Source organism: Botrytis deweyae (assembly GCF_014898535.1).
Source record: "Botrytis deweyae strain B1 chromosome Unknown BDEW_003, whole genome shotgun sequence".
In the NCBI taxonomy this organism is placed as follows: domain Eukaryota; kingdom Fungi; phylum Ascomycota; class Leotiomycetes; order Helotiales; family Sclerotiniaceae; genus Botrytis; species Botrytis deweyae.
In genome coordinates, this window is record NW_024066210.1 from 528,046 (window position 1) to 544,810 (window position 16,765).

At 41.9% G+C, this 16,765-nt stretch overlaps 5 protein-coding genes across 5 annotated transcripts; 3 read left to right on the forward strand and 2 right to left on the reverse strand.

Moving 5' to 3' along the window:
• Positions 1-360: 360 nt before the first annotated feature.
• Positions 361-5,740, forward strand: EAE98_001552 (uncharacterized protein; the record flags this gene model as incomplete). The annotated part of the gene is made up of 3 exons (XM_038949171.1): positions 361-547; positions 599-1,047; positions 1,106-5,740. 3 exons carry the CDS (start codon positions 361-363, stop codon positions 5,738-5,740), a joined length of 5,271 nt encoding a protein of 1,756 aa, XP_038814156.1.
• A 141-nt stretch (positions 5,741-5,881) lies between these two features.
• EAE98_001553 (uncharacterized protein) lies at positions 5,882-6,551 on the forward strand (the record flags this gene model as incomplete). The annotated part of the gene is made up of 2 exons (XM_038949172.1): positions 5,882-5,919; positions 6,170-6,551. The coding sequence occupies 2 exons, from the start codon at positions 5,882-5,884 to the stop codon at positions 6,549-6,551; spliced, it is 420 nt and encodes a 139-aa protein (XP_038814157.1).
• A 2,057-nt stretch (positions 6,552-8,608) lies between these two features.
• Positions 8,609-10,376, reverse strand: EAE98_001554 (uncharacterized protein; the record flags this gene model as incomplete). The annotated part of the gene is made up of 4 exons (XM_038949173.1): positions 8,609-8,908; positions 8,969-10,006; positions 10,059-10,133; positions 10,188-10,376. The coding sequence occupies 4 exons, from the start codon at positions 10,374-10,376 to the stop codon at positions 8,609-8,611; spliced, it is 1,602 nt and encodes a 533-aa protein (XP_038814158.1).
• A 977-nt stretch (positions 10,377-11,353) lies between these two features.
• Positions 11,354-13,111, reverse strand: EAE98_001555 (uncharacterized protein; the record flags this gene model as incomplete). Its single annotated transcript, XM_038949174.1, has 6 exons — positions 11,354-12,449; positions 12,499-12,639; positions 12,695-12,780; positions 12,848-12,903; positions 12,964-12,994; positions 13,055-13,111. 6 exons carry the CDS (start codon positions 13,109-13,111, stop codon positions 11,354-11,356), a joined length of 1,467 nt encoding a protein of 488 aa, XP_038814159.1.
• Positions 13,112-15,697: 2,586 nt separating this feature from the next.
• On the forward strand, positions 15,698-16,216 carry EAE98_001556 (uncharacterized protein; the record flags this gene model as incomplete). The annotated part of the gene is made up of 2 exons (XM_038949175.1): positions 15,698-15,742; positions 15,875-16,216. 2 exons carry the CDS (start codon positions 15,698-15,700, stop codon positions 16,214-16,216), a joined length of 387 nt encoding a protein of 128 aa, XP_038814160.1.
• Positions 16,217-16,765: the final 549 nt, after the last annotated feature.

A 16,765-nucleotide genomic window follows, 5' to 3' on the forward strand; every position in this document is an offset into this window, starting at 1 on the left:
TTGTGGTTTATATCAATACTGTATTCTATGTGCTTCAAATAGTTACAAACAGTATTGGTTACAAGGGGCGCTGAGAAATTTGATAAAAAGAAAACTATCATGATAGGCGCCCTTCAACTGTATTTTGGTTCTGTTCGTTCCTTCTCTGTGTCGACAGATGGTTGCTCTTGCGAGAAATTCTTATTGTGCATGGCAACAGCGAGCAGTCGAATTTCATCGCATATCACAAAATGTGTCTGCACCCACAATCTATCCTCAATTAATAGCATTTCAGGAAAATAATCTTGGGCACCAAAATTGTATTACTTATCAGAATTACTATTGAAATTTATCATTCACATTGCACGATCAACTATTAATATGAGCGGCCACATTCATACGGAGGGACTGGAGGCAATGGGCCATAAAGCATACTCAGATGGCATAGGATATAGTGCGATTTATAGTTGGTATGGCCAAACCATGGATCGTCTCCAGAGTGATGACTCCAATGTGTCTGAAGAGTTTCAATCACTGACGGCCAAAGTCGAGACATGGAAACATTTCTGTTAGTGGGCTACTTCTGGGGAATTTGCCTCGCATACTGATCTTGCTACAGGGCCTAATGAACCTTTCTTCGCGGGTATATCGTCAAAAAGCACCTCGAGACAATCCTTTGAGTCCAGAGATCAAAATCAATCCAAAAATCCTGTAAAAAGATCGACTTCCACTTCACCAGAACAGGATTCGTCGCAGGAAACTCTCACTACACTCTTACCAACTGCAGGATCGTCAGAACAACCCATCACACCAAATCTGAGTCGATCGCCAATTAAGACACAGCAAGCATCCCATGGCAATATGGAACGGGATCACAAGAGGTACCACGACGCGATTTGCGCAAACTGTAATATGAGAGGTCACATCTTGAGTCACTGTGTGGCTCCTGTGGACGAGTTTGGGTTCATCTCAGGTTGTCCGCGATGCAATACTAAGAAGCATTTATATGATGAATGCAGTGCGCTACCAAAGTCTAAAGGCGGGGGAGATTTGGCTTGTCTTATTCTGGTACAAATCTCCAATGTCTGAAGGCCTTTGGGATCCATGGCTAACATTGTGCGACCAGAAAAGAATGAATTGTCCTCCAATTCGTTCGTCTAAGGATATTCGTAATTTTTTAAAAGTTAAGTCAGGGAGACAGCACCCATGGACATACGACTTTTCCTTGAAGCAAGTAGGCAAGTTTGAGGTATCATACGATGATTATGGGATACCGAAGGGATTATATCCAGATCCAGCATGGGAAACACCAGATAAAGTTCTCTCTCAAGCATACCCCCGCACAATGGATACAATCTTACCAAGGCTATGGTACTTTCACTGGAGATTAAATCGAAAGTCGGCCGACCTAGGCCACAAGTTTGAAGTATTCCTAAAGTCGATGAGCGAAGCAGCAAGTGATAGTGAAATCATTACTTGTGAGATTGTTCGCTTGGCAGAAGCTCTCGAATGTATTTCAGAGTTTGAGTCAAAAGAAGCTAGAGGAGAGTGGTTGACCATCTGGATGAGAAAAGATATCAAGACAAAACAGGCTAAAGAGCTGGAATTTGAAGCAAAGCTGAATGCTTATCATGCAACAGAAAACTATCGCCCAAGAAACCATGATTCATCTCCAGACAATGAAAGAGCCGTTCCTTCAACCGAAGAAAAGGGAAAAGGCAAGGCAATAGATGTTCACAGTCCCTCATCTTCCCACAGGTATGCAGAAGAAGAGCAGAGCATGTACCAGAGCTATGCACAGAGGTATGCACCTGATAATCCCTTCAATGAAGGTACTTCGTCAAATGTCCCAAGCGAAAGCACACCTACGTCTGAGAATTTGGTTGTTAGAAAAGAATTCGGAAGTGACCTCACTCCCGCTGTCGAAAATTACAAACTGCGAGATTTATCATCTCCAGAAAAAGTTCTAGATTGTGTTCCTGTCGATACAGATACTCAGTCAAGTGGTCAAAAGGAACAAGGAGAAAATCAACTGTCAAAATTTGCAGAATTCAAGTACGAACAATCTAAGGAACAGAAACAGTTGGAGAAGAGAATTTCCAACCTAAGTAGAGACCTCAAAGAGATCAATAGCTTTGAGAAGAGGGTGGAGATGTTGACGACCAATCAGTGCAATCAACTTAAGATGAAAGAGCTCAAGGAGAGGGAGTTGAGAGTATTGTTAGAAATCCGTAGTCGATACGTAATATCCCCCGAACCAATTTCTGGCTCGAAGATTAACACGAGTGAAAGGCGTCAATCTTTAGGAGCACCAGGAAAACAAGCACCTAACCTGGAGTATCCAGCAAATCGTCACGACAGTAGTAGCAGAGGCAGTAGTAACATTAGTGGTAAATCTTCAACAAGCGAAGAATTGCCACCGGAAGGCTTGCAGGTCAAGAATCTTAAATCCAAAAATATTAGACGGAATCCAGCGATGTCTACCTCATCAGTACCAAGACACTTACAACGCCTTCTTTTCCCAAGCATTAGAAAGTCGCCTTTGAGCTATGTTCAAACCGCACCAAGTGTAGGAGTCCAAGATTCAAACGACAACAACAATTCCACAGGCCCTGAGGAGTCACAGTCTTCTCTCGTTGTAACGCAAGACACATATCCGGCATTGAACAGAAGACAAAAAGCTAAGAGTATTTCGCATAAGAAATTGAACCGATCATCGAGTGATGCACGAACCATTGCCCCCGCTGCTAAGGCAATGACGATTATTCCCAGGCCACAGTCGCTGAAACCGTTAAAAACCGTGACTGGAAGTCAAGATAAATTCCCGGTCTTGAATCAAACACAAAGTGAGAGTGTCGCAGATAGTCGTTCGAAGCTATCCTCGAGTCACACACAAGTAGCTACATCCGATTCTGGCAACAACAAGAAACAGATGGTAATTTCAGATTCCACGGAATCACAACACTTGCAAACCACTAATGAGGTCAAGAATCAAACAGGGCTTATCTCCGGGCCCATGGAGTCAAGGAACTCACCAAAGACCATTGATAATAGCCAAAATCTGCCTTCAGCATCAAATGAAAAACAAGTTGGCCATGTTGCAAATAAAAACATGGAGCTAGCTTCAAGGGAGGTCCAAACGGTTTCCAAGGTTGACGATATCCATCAAGATGCTACCAAGTTGAAGAAAAATCACCTTCAGCAGAGCCGCCCACCATATGTACCTCCTTTCAAAGCAGGGCAGATGTTAGCTTCAGAAGAGAAATTGCCTTTGACATTGCCGCAAAGAAATAGTGAATCATCCTCATCGATTTATAAGCCACCACATAAAAGAGAAAAGCAATCACTACGGGACAATGGACATCAATCATCGTTACTGGAAGAAGACACTGCAAAACACGGCAAATCAGCCCCACCTGTTCATATACTACCACAGATGAGAATCACGCAACCTACTTCAAAGACCGAATCACCGCCTTCAGTGACGCAATCCCCAATACAGATTATAGAGCCGGAACAACTATCTTCAACGAATGGTTCGATTTCGCAAAATCAACAGCTATTGGACCCAGAAGTAGCATACCCGAAAAAATCAAACAAAAAGTCCTCGACTCCAACAGATCAATCTTATTTAGAAGCAGATGATGACGATTCCAGTTCTATGCCTCAATTTCAAACAAGCCCTAGATCTTCTAATTTACAGCAGAAATCACCCAGAACTATGAGGCGGAGTGAGAGACAACGTACATCATCATCTGATGCATATCTTCCAGAGCCAGAAATTCCTTTCTTGACACCACGTTTGCAGGAGACTGTTTCTAAACCTAGTGATTCATGGCCGGAACTTCTAGATCCTGGTTCCTTTGCTGATTCTCTTGATTTTGAATGTCCCAATGATAAAATCGATTTATCAGTCCCACTGCGAGATCCAGATGTCTTCTTATTGGATAATGAAGATTGCAATACTATGGAACCACTAAGGTCACCAATCACACTGCCAGATCCAGATACCTTCTTAATAGATAATGAAGATTGCAATACTGAGGAATCGCTAAAGTCATCAATTCCACTACCAGATCCAGATATCCTCTTATTGGATGAAGAAGATTGTAACACTAAAGAATCGCTAAGTTCGCCAATCGCACTGCCAGATCCAGATATCTTCTTTTTGAATGAAGAAGACTGTGATACTAAAAAATCGCTAAGATCATCAATCCCAACAATACTACACTCCCGTCCTCACAGGCAGAGCAATCATGCAAGCAGTATAATATCTGGTGGGAATTCAAAAATCCAAGAAGCAGACAAAGCCGTGTCAGACGAAAATGCAAGCAAGATATGTTTTACGTGCAACAAAGTAGGACATCATACAATTGATTGCCCCTCGAGCTGGAGACTCGACGCATTGGTTCTTGACAATTTTCCTTATTCGAGCTCACGATACCGTGCTGGCTTAGGAAACTCTATGCAGGCTAATAAAGCTAATGAGCCAAATCTCAATCTCGGCGCCAATAATTCTACCCCGACTTGGTCCAGGAACGGTTATCCGGATTATACATCATTTCCTGGCAATTTTCCTCATCCGAGCCTACCGCATATTGCATATGCAGGGAACCAACTACAGGCTAAACCTAAGTCTGATCTCGATCCCCCCACGGATTTTTTCTACCCGAGTCGGTTAACAAAAGGTGATCATCTAGTCGAGGGACTACCTGGGAATTGGATCGAGATAGCGGAGAAAATCTCAAGTTTTTTCCACGCGGATTGGGATCAAGAAGTGAACAAGCTAATTGAGACTCGGTATTGGGAAGTCCAGAAAGTAAGAAATACGGGCCACAATTTCAGTCTTGGGAATAATTCAGATGATGAAGAGTCAGGAGAGGAAGAATCAGAAGACGAAGAAATAATCTTGAGATATCCCTGGCAAACGAAGAGCTCTGACTGCACCCTTGGGAAGGAAACTAGGGAGAGAAAAAAGAGACTCCCCACTCCAACCAAAGCAACTGCCGACAAAATGGGACATGATTATAACATGGAGGAGAGAACAAGAAACATGCTGACAAAGGGATCTCCAAGGGACCCTCACGCATTCCAGCCAAGAAGAATTATAAATGGTGCTGGATTTTTCTATCCGGCTCCTGGTGATTGGTTCTGTATATCAAGGGGGTGTGGAGAACGCAATATTTCCGAGTCTATCATCTGTAAGAAATGTTCCAGTCCGCGTGGAACAAGGAGAGTGGATGGTAGCATCGAGATTTTCCAGCCCGGGGATTGGGTATGTCCATTCAGAGATTGTTCCAGACACAACTATGCCAATCATGTTGTCTGTAAAGGTTGCGGCAGTCGTTCTAAAGTGCCGACGGTTCCTATTCTATGGAATTGTAGCTCATTTAATTGTGGCGAGACAAATGATAACGGCGTGGTACGTTGTCGAAAATGTGGTAATCCCCGTATTATCTTTCATAACCCGCCACCTCGAGCAACAGTCAATGTATTTCATGCCGGTGATTGGTATTGCGGTGCATCAGGATGCGCAGCCCATAATTCTTCCCGGGATATCAGCTGTTGGAAATGCGGCGGTACGGATACCACTCTCGTCGCTCCTGGTCAAGTTGGTCAAACTACGACTGGCTATTTTCCTCCTCCGGGTTGGAATTGTAACATATTTGGTTGCAGCTTCTATAATCAGCCTAATTTATTCAACTGTTGGCAGTGTGGCAATCCTCGTGCCGATTTTTTTCGAGGCCCACCGATTTTTTGAATCTTTACCCGATTCCTGTATCGCTACGACGAGAGTAGGTCATACCAAATTGAAAGTTGTTTGATGCACAGGAGTATCTTAGATAGGGGTTTGGGAAGAGGCCGAAGAGATCTGGATTGTCTGGTTTGGCATTTATGATAAATGGAGGCTCATACCATGGAAGCTATGTCATCCGAGGGGTAGAATTACGCTATATTCTCGAACCAACCACTACCGAACTCCCAGAAACGATTTTTAAAGCCACGCATGATCCTCACCTCACTTCACCTCACCACAATCATCTCAAACTCAATCCAACCTCTCACCTCTCAAATCTCAATCCCAATTCTCAATCTTCAACACCCCCACACAATCCCCCCCCTCCAGCAAAACTAATCCCTTATTCAAATTTCAAATTTCAAATTTGATAATCCAAAATTCAAATTTCAGGATCCAAGATTCAGGATCCAAGATTCAGGATCCAAGATTCAGGATCCAAGATTCAGGATCCAAGATTCAGGATCCAAGATTCAGGATCCAAGATTCAGGATCCAAGATTCAGGATCCAAGATTCAGGATCCAAGACTCAGGATACATGAACACAGCGTCTCTCTTCTCTCTCACCTCTCACCTCCCCCTTCTCACCTCTTTAATACAGAGTAGGGGCTCAAGAGTTGGAAATCAGGAATTGGAAACCAGGAATTGGAAACCAGGAATTGGAAATCAGGAATTAGAAACCAAGAATTGGAAATCAGGAATTGGAAAAATCAATAAACGACTTTTAATACTTAATTCAGAGATAAATGCAAAGAAGCAGAGAAGCGCAGCGTAGCGTGATGGAGTATTGATTCAAGATTAGCTTGATATACCTAGCAAAGCAAAACAAAGCAAAGCATAGCATAGCATAGCGTGATGTATATAATATAGTATAATGATAATATTGATAATGATGATGATAATAATAATAATGATAATAATAACAATAATGATAATAATAATGATAATAATGATAATGATAATACTCGAGTAGTTTTTGGGTTTCTGAATACTCGATATTTAATATTCAGTACTTAGTACTCAATATATAACATTCAATATTGAACACTCAGCGCTAAATCCTCAATCTTCTCAATCTTTTCAAGCCCAAATTCCAAATCCCAAACCAAATCCCAAATCCCAAACATTTCCATTTCCATTTCCATTTCCCAGCTTTACTTCGTATAATAATATAACAACACAATAATAATACAACAACATAACATCTAAATCTTCAGTATCATATTATATAGAATATTAATTAAATATACAACATAAGAGTTGTCGAACATACTCACCATACAGCGTGATGTTTTGTGACATAATCCCTGCAAAATTCATATTTTCCTATATAAACTAAAATCTTATATAATTTATACAATTATTGATATTAAATTATAAAAACTTTATAATAAATAATTTGAATTATTATTTATATATAAAAATTTCGAATTTATTTTTAAATATTTTTGTTAAAAAATTATTTAAGCTTTTAATTGAAAAAGTTCAGAATTTTTAACTTGTAACGCTTTTCTTATACAAAATAAGCGAATTTTTCGAATTTTTTCGAATTTTTTCGAATTTTCAACTTTAATTTCTCAAAAATACTATTATAAAAATATTTAAAAATAAATAATATATTTTTTTGAGTAATTTAAATAATTTTTAATCTTTCTATAATACTATATTCAATTTTATCTAATAAATTCATAAATAAACCAGGATATAAAAAGCTGAATAATCGTATATTTTAGCCGGAAAAGCGTTACATGTGCGGTGAGTAGGTTCCAGAACTCTTACAACATACATACAAGCATACTTACTTACATACCGTGCCATTCATTAAGATTCTCATCTCATCTCACCCCTAATCATTTATTTCATCATCTCGCTTATTTTTCTCCGGGTTCTCAATCCATCTTGAAGTTTTGATACTTATTTATCTAATCATTCACTCACTCACTTAATTACTCACTCACTCACCAATCATTCACTCAACATCATCCGTCATCTCATCTCATCTCATCTCATATTTCATAAATCTTACTATTCATTCTTCCCGTTACACACCTCAGTTTAGCAATTCTATCTACCATGCATCCACTTCCATTCCCTCTACTGCCCCCACAAACTCATTTAGCAAGCGTGTTTCCACGAGCCAAAGGTTACTCAGTATTCACCAGCAACGTGTAGATTTTCTGTCTACACACCGGAGTATCCAGCCATCCGTTCTCAGTCCATTTCATGCCAATCCATTCATCCATCCATCGTCACAATGAGCCTCGCCCAACACACGTGGGTATAGCCCATCAACACATATTTTTTTCCCATTACCGACCCCATCCATCCATCCATCCGTAATCATCATAACATGCTATGCATTATAACTCAAAGAAAAGATGTGAAATTGAAGAATAGGTGGTATGGCAAAAGAGAGCAAATTGAAAGTGCGTATGGGAAATCAAATTCTTGCAATGCCAGAGAGTCGAGACAGACAAATGAGTACATCATAAATTGCGTAAATTCTGTGGTCCATTAAAAAAAAGTTGCACCCAATCCATCCTCAAATTTTTAACGTGAAAAAGAAAAGCATAAAGCTATTCATATAGCATGATACCGCATAAACTATGAGCCAATAATCAAGTTGCTGAACTTTTGCTGTCCTAAAAAGCATGAATATGAAAGAAAGGCCCCGAGAAATTTTCGTGATCAAGTAGAGTACAAGGAAGAAGGGTCTTGGTCTCGTAAGCCAAGGTGACTGAATATGGTACATCGTCGAAGGTTCCATGCTCTGGTAATCGGTGATGAATGCGACGTTTTTAACTTATAAGGTGGTTTTGTTGATATTTGCATTTAAGCTGCTTGAGTGGCACCACCACGACCTCCTCTTGGTCCATTAGCATTTCCACGTCCACGGTTTGCTCCACCAAAGTTGCCTCGAGATTGGTTTCCAGGACGACCTTGTTCAAATCCACCACGGCCACGTTGGTTCATTCCACCACGTCCACCACCAGAGTAACCATTTCCACCGTATGCAGAAGCCTTTGGTCGGCGAGGTTCAACGTAGATAGTTTCTTCGCCGATCTTGTGGGGGTTAGCCTGAGCTGCTGCTTGGTAACCGGAGGCATTGGCGTATTCGACGAAAGCACAGTTCTGAATGCGAATTAGTTACAATCATGAAACACATTCATTGGAATGGAATAAATGGCATACCTTAGCGCGGTTGATATCAAAGTAGACCAACTCGCCGAAAGAGCTCAAGATGGAGCGCAATTCATCGTCCTTGACCGAAGCGTTGACATTACGGACGTATCCCAAAGTTCCCTTGTCTTCTGTTGCTTGCTGAGAGATAGATTGAGGTCTGTTTTGTCTCTTAGCATCACCTCCAGCGGTTTGCCATCCGGCAGAACCTGTTGGTGAGTTATCCTTCTTCTCGGCAGCTGGAGTGGCAGCGGTTGTTGCTGGGGTCGTTGGTTGCTTAGCAGCTGGTTGAGCGGCAGCAGCGGGCTTTTGTGCAGCTGGAGCGGCGGCGGCCTTTGGTTGCACAATTGGAACAGCGGGTTTTGGTGCTGTGCCAGCTGAAGCTGCAATACGGGCAGCCCAACTCAATGGCTTAGCTGGGGTAGCGGGTTGAACAGGAGCTGGCTTAGCGGCAGAGGGTTGTCTGGAAAGCTCTGGAGTTGGAACGGGGTCCTTTGGCTTTTCGGGTTCCTTGACTTCCTCATCAACAGCCTTCTCAATTTCCTCTGGTGTAGGAGCTGGCTCTTCAGCTTTTGGCTCTTCTGGCTTCTCCTCAACTTCGGTAGCAGCCTCAGTTGATTCTCCATTTGTAGTTGGCTCGGCAGTGGCGGGCTCAGCCTCGATGGTCTCTTCCAACTTCTTGTCAACGACCTCGGCATCTAAAGAAGCTTCTGGAGCTGCAGTCTCCTCGGCAGCAGCTGGTGCAGCTGGCATTTCGACGTCCTCAGCAATTGGAGCTGGCGCAGACTCCTCCTTGGTCTCAGTAGCTTCAACTTGTTCTTCTTCACCCTCATCATTGATATATCTGAAGACATCGTTGAGAACGAAATAACCGGTAGCTTGTTGAGCTAAAACGAAAGTTTGAACGAATTTCTTGGGCTCGGCAGACTTGTTGGAAGTTTCACCAATAACTTGGATGACGATGTTATCGAAGGAGGATTGGGAATCGACGTTGGTGACACGAACTTTGCAGTCTTGGAAATCGAGTTCGCGAATACGTTCTTGGATACCCTGCGAAAAAAAATTAGCCACAGTTACAGTTATGAAGGCGCGCAAAACTTACAGCTCGGCCAACAGATACTGGCGCTTGAGCTCCCTCGACACCGGAAACGAATTGAGATGGCTTTCCATAGAAAAGCTATACAGTGTTAGCGCAAATTGTAGTTTTAATAGCAGCAATCATGAAACTTACGTGGAGCTTTTCTGGAGATTTGCTTAAAGTAGTGTAATACTGCTCAACAAAGTACCATCCAACTTCATCTTTAGAGAGCTCTCCACCGGAAGCACCTCCGGTTGAGGAACCAGCGGCACCCGAAGTAGCTGGATATTGTTCGGTTGTCTTGTATTGGTCTTGTTGATTGAAAGTACCATTGGCGGCCATGATTTTAGAAAAGGTGGGGAAGGAAGACTTTTGTCAACCTCGCAAGAATTAAGAAGATAAGAGGGGTCTCGGAGAGATGTTTTTCTAAGAAATTTCAGACAGATGAAATGAACTGTCGCAGATGGGTTTGAACGAAGTTCAAAATTGGGTGAAAAATGGCAGAATAGAGTCCTATCACAGAAATCGCGGGGTTTTCCAATTTTTGGGAATGTTTGTTCAAGGTATTGTGAATATTTGTGAGATCTGGAGAAGATGATCACTTTAAAGATTCGAGGATTGATATTACGAGCGTTTTGTGGAGGGATTGATCAGAAGTACAGAAAGAAGCTTCTTGATTGTAGGGAAATGCGTTTGGAGGTGTAGAAAGATGTCGAAAAGAATTTTCTTGGGGTAGTCGATGGTGGGAAAGGATGAAGCTGTTCTAAGTCTCCATTATTTTACAAATTCATAAGCGAAGAGAAGAACTCCGATCTGTTGCCTGAGGCATGAAGGAGCTTCGCCGCACAGACCAGAACTAAACAACAGGGTTCTGTTAGTGAAGAGTGAAATGATATATGTACGGAGTAAGTGAATGTTCCAGGTGAGTGTTGAAGATACCAGATACATACCATAGCTAGACACATAACGGGACAAGGACTTCCCTTCATTGAAACCTCCAAGTTGTTAAGAGCTTGAAAAAATTGGATTTGTTTAGATTCATGAAATCAAGTTGTGAGGCTGAAGCCATAAGAGTGAAGGAAGACAGCAGCAAAGTAGCGTGATGATTTCTTGCCTTGAGACTATGTACACATCTATACTCTCAACGACTGTGACATAAATGTCAATAATTGACAGTCTCATATACAGTCCAAAGACAATCAGTCATCTTTTGGCTGCCATTGTCATCTTTTGAAGTAATGAGTATGTTGGGATAATTCAATCATTCTCACAGCTTCTTGAACAACCATGACCTTAAATACCAAGAAGCCCTTTGACCACTATGCAATACCCATGGCGGATAGAGCCTCATATGAAATCAAACCGTCATCAATAGCGTCCTCCAGGATATTCCTTACTACCTCCGGTTGCAACTTAACACATCTCAATAACTTATTTGGCTCACCATGCAAACTCATAGCTAGAGCTTCCTTAACTTCAGCTTCCTCTAACTCTTTCCTCAACCCCTCAACTTTCGCAAAATTTCCAGCGCCACGATAGAATTTCTCGGCATTCTTGGTCAAAACTGCCCCATTCTTGAAAGAAATCTCGTAGTTACTAGGTGGCTGTCCCAACTGAAATCTCAGAAGGTCAACATCACCCCGTAAAATATGAATCTTTGGTAAATTTTCGGCCGAAGGAAGTTTTGAAGCTTTTGTCAGATTGTCGAGTGCTGCCGTTAATACCTTCCATCGTGATGCTGATGCTTCGGGTGATTGAACTGCTTTATGATTCAGACGAAGAGAAGAATTATATGAGATGAATGCTTCAGCTTTGTCACAAAGTCCCTCGGGATGATCGTCAAGGCTCAAGGATGCGTAAGCATCGTTTAAGGTTCGTTCGTATGTACCGATATCAATTCGTTGGAATCTGAAATTGGCATCGGCGAGAGCGGCGATAAAGTTGGACTTTGCAAGACCAGCTTCTTGTTGTCGGTCTACAGTGCCTTCGAGGTAGGTTTGTAATTTTTGACCAATCAGTGTCATTGAATACTCTTCAATCCACGCAAGACCTCGACCAGCATCGACGTTCACCAGTCCACACAGTATTGCGAGTGTTTGAAGCTGAGCTACTACTGTGTCTAGTAAAGTTTCAAGAGTTACTGGCTCAACAATACTCGCCCATCGATCATCTTGTGGGGGCTGAGAGTTAGAATCAGATAATGGAACTCCACCTTCTTCCATGTCTGGATCGTCATCTGATGTGGGCACAGATTCAGCTTGGGTTTGTGATTCAGTGTATTGGTACTCCTGTAACGCCAAGCATCTCTGAAAGAGCTCAATAGCTTCCTCCAGTAAAGCTAGGTTGTCATCATTACCAACATTTCTCGTTTCTGATGTTACTTCCGCAATACTGGTAAGAACCTGGGCGGTGTTGCTGATGTCGTTAGCCGTGAAAAGCACCACGGGATTTGTGTACTACATACAACAGGATATCTGCATTGTCCTGCTTTAAACTCAATGCAAATCGACTGGCTTCTAGAGCAGCTGATAGAAGGTCCAAGAGAGTTCCAGGTAGTTGTGCTCTAAGCTTTGGATACTGTGTGAGCTCATACAAGACTCGGGCTCTGTAAAATGTTAGCCCATCTTCGTCACTAGAATTCAAGGACAAAAAGCACTCACCTGTTGTAAGCAAGATCGAAGGAATTTGGAAACTTTTTTAATGCTTCTTCATAATTGTCGATTGCTCTGACAAAGAATCTCGTCGACTATTGTGATTCGGTTTTTTTAGATTCCATTGAAGACATGAGCGGAAGTGGTTAACTGAAGCCTTACCTTTATAGCATCACCACCTCTCCACTTCTCACCTGCTTCTTCGAAATCCACTCCAGCTATGACATGTCTCAGCATCCGTGGCCATCTTAAGGCTTACGAATTAAAGCATGACTTACCGGCAAGATATTCATCAGCAGTTGCTGGGATCTGCAGATGTTACATTGCATTCCATACATTCATTGATTTGATTCATTTGTGAAGACTTACCTGTGGTGCATGCTTGGACTTTTTCTTGGTATCTCTCAAAAATTGTTTCTTCGGCATTGTGGAGGTTCAGTTGGTAGGTTTGAATGTGGAAATAGAATTTGTAGTTTCAATGATTACCTAGGTAGGTAGTGTCTAGAAATGTTTGAATACTCGTAGTTCTGTGATGTACGGATACTACCCAGGTACGTTGTGAGTGTGAGAAAATCAAGGTGGATATTTTATTATGGTGGGGTAAGGTAATTTATTGCTTTTTTTTTCTGTCTTCTCTTATGAGGTATGAGGTATGAGGTCAAGGAGTGATGGGATGATACTCATGAGGAAAGGGCGATTAGCAATTAATTCATCGATTCCTTCCAATTGCTGCATCCATTCCATCCATGGATAGATCAAGCAGGTACTACCTTGAACTGAACTGCTCTGCTTTATTATTTACCCAAAATATATACCACTTCTTGGATATTTTATCCCTGATTCACTCACTACCTTCCAAACCGTGGACCTTTGTCTTCTTCTGTACATACCTATCCGTATATGGATATCCAAAATACCAGAATCTATTCGCATTCACTTTGATAGCACCGGTGACCAGACAGAAATGCCGAAAGCTGATGAGGGGTGCCATGGAGTGTTTTTGCCTACCCCTCCTATCCTCTTCCCCTCAATGGCATCCTGCATATGCACTCCAATACGACTTTCACATCCAACCCAATACCGAAAAAGCAAGATCCCACCACGCATGTAATGTGCGAATGGCCTTGAGGATTTCCAATTGGTTGATTATGGTTGTGTGCGTGATGTAGATGAATGTCTATTGTACCGTGCAGGACGCAAGAGCAATTACTAATTAACCTTAGGCTATGTGTAGGCTATGTGTAAGATCTTACATGTTCAACTACCTAGTAATCAACGTGCGAAGGTGCTAACGTCTCTTTTGTTTCATATGGTATGATACAAGCATTGCTAGATTTCCCTAGTTCAATGCGACCCAATACGACGGCGTTCTTTTTAATCTAGAATATATCGTGGTTGCCACGTGCGAAGGTAATAATGAAAATTTATTGAGCTAGCAATCAACGTTATTCTTACCGATTATGTCCAGGTCGGGTCCTGGTGGTCCTTTTCAAGCGTTCTTTCCTATCTGTCATGTACTTCATACTTGGTAGATACATTGCGAACCCAACACTTCAGATTCTCTGTCTCATTGGATGAATCATTAACAGCCTTGATTCTCTATATAATAATAGCTTCGAGTGTCTAGTCTCCAGTTCAGATCTTCTTGAGGTACTAGGTAGGTACTCTCCATGGTTGTGTATAATGGATTACAGTTTCTCGCTAGTTCAGTGTTTATCAAAGGTTCTATTTCTATTTCTATTTCTAAACAAGATGGGCATGTCCGTGGAATACTACGGCCTCTTCCGAAACATGTAAATGCTTAGGTAAGGTTAGACATTACTTAGGTAGGTAGACGAGACCAGTTCGAATCGATCATTCATGAGTATCGATACCTGAATCTCAATTGTGCTGCCATACTTATAAATCATCTATTGCTTCGGACTGATCTAGGTATTGTTGGTTGGATACGAGTGGAAAGTGGAAGGAGGATTGACCTTGACACTCACTAATACCCTTAGAGGAATACAAGGCAGTGCATCTATTGTATATCGGCGGCAGCTATCGTAGATAAAATTAGAAAATCTATTTCTTTTGACTCTGCTCTGCTCTGCTCTGCTCTTCTCTTCTCTTCCCAATCTACCTAATTCAAAGATACCTTCTTCTTCTATCTATTCTCTGTCAGCCAAAAGCAATACCTATGAATCCCTAACACTCAACGTCTAACATTACAAATTTCCATCGGTTTCTCCACTTCACAGATATAACACGAATAGCTACTGATATCAACCCCATCATAATCAATAGATTTCAGAATCCCTACCCTCCACGTTTCTTTCCTCCCTTCCACAAGGTAAATCTTTCCCATCACATTTATTATTCCGATCAAATTGCTCATTGATATTCGTGGAACTTTAAAAGCTGACTGCATCAAATCGATCCTCCAGAAATTCCGTCGAACCACATATCAGAGATTGATGACACTTTCCATCGACTAATCAACCATTGCCTTTTATCTCTTGTCCCTCTCAATCGAGTCTTACAAACGCTCCACCGACTTTAAAAGGAAATTCGCGTCTCCGTATCTTTCTAATTGCACCTGCAAGTCTGCCATTCTGCAAGTGATTGCTGCCATATTTAGTCAGTGCGTTGCCGTTTTTAGAAGCTTTTTGACTGGCCGTGATCCACCTTCGAGAAGGGGTCCCTTGAATTTCCTGAAAGACTTTCCTAACACTCTTTCACTCCGGTTTGAAGTTAACTGCCCTTCCAATTCCCTTTTCCTCGTGGCACCCAGGCCTTGACCCACTTGAACACCTGCTGCTACTACAAAAAGCCGATAGACGTGGATCAACGCCATCACTTCCAGACCAGAATAGCCTGAGATAGCCCATACCTTTTCACTCCCTCGAGCCACTCTGCGATTCGATCATATAACGGTGGTTATTAGGGACCACATCATACTACAAGAGGAAACCTTGATTTAATCTGTCATAAAATCTCACCCCGTGTCAATCTGAAACGAATATCGCAAAGATGGTTGCTTCCTTAGATTCTTCCCGTCCTATCATGGCACCAAGTGTATGTTTATTTCCTTCACTCTCCCCTCTTCATTCTACACAAACTTCCCGTCGATTCATCACTTATACTCCAGCATAAATTACCTCCACAAATAATCATCGATCATCGCTGACAATTATGCCTTCCACAAAGGTCTCCTCCAAAGGCAATCGCTTTAGTACCTACAGCCAAGCCATCTCTATCGAAACCACCGATTCTGCTCGAGAAGAATTCACCGCTATCGAAGAAGGGTTCGACAAGTTACACAATAAGAAGTTGGAGAGTCAACGTTGTGATCTGACGACGGAGAAGAGAGACAACATGGGCAAGTTGGCATTGGGAGCCAAGTTGGAGAGGGCATTGGGTCGAAGAATGGGTAGTCAGGATGCCGTCATGCGAAAGAAGTCACCTTCACAATCATCTGCCGAATCACCTACATTATCAATGAATGAGAAGACCGCTCTCTCCGAGAGTGAAAAGGAGAATGCCGCATAATGGATGGTGGATGTTGGATGTTGAATCGGGGGACGATATGGCTACTATGTTAGGAGGACGACTATTGTGTTACGGATTTTCACTCGGGACAATTATGGGCATCGATTGGCGTTCCGTTCATGTTTTGTCTTTTACGTCACCTTAACCCTAACTGTTATACCATTTCATTTGATGGGGGTCGACAACTGTTTTCAAAGCTCTTATACCACACCAGCGCACGCATTAGCGAGAGATGATGTTTTTAAATTGGCATGTAACTTGCTCATTACTAGAACAGGTAGACATAAGGAGTCTAAGGATGAAATTATAACTTGAATGCTTCCTACATGTGTTTTATGTGAAAAGATAGACTTGAGAAAAGTGACACTTTAGTTTGTGTTGGATTGAGATCAACGAAGGATTGAAAAGGCGAACAATAGATTTGGGAATGATTTGGGAGATTTGGGCATGATTTGAGGAATATGGATTATTGAATGTTCATCTCATTTAGAAGAATGGAGTAATCACGATATCAGAGATACTACATCTTGACTTGACTTGTAGCCTTGC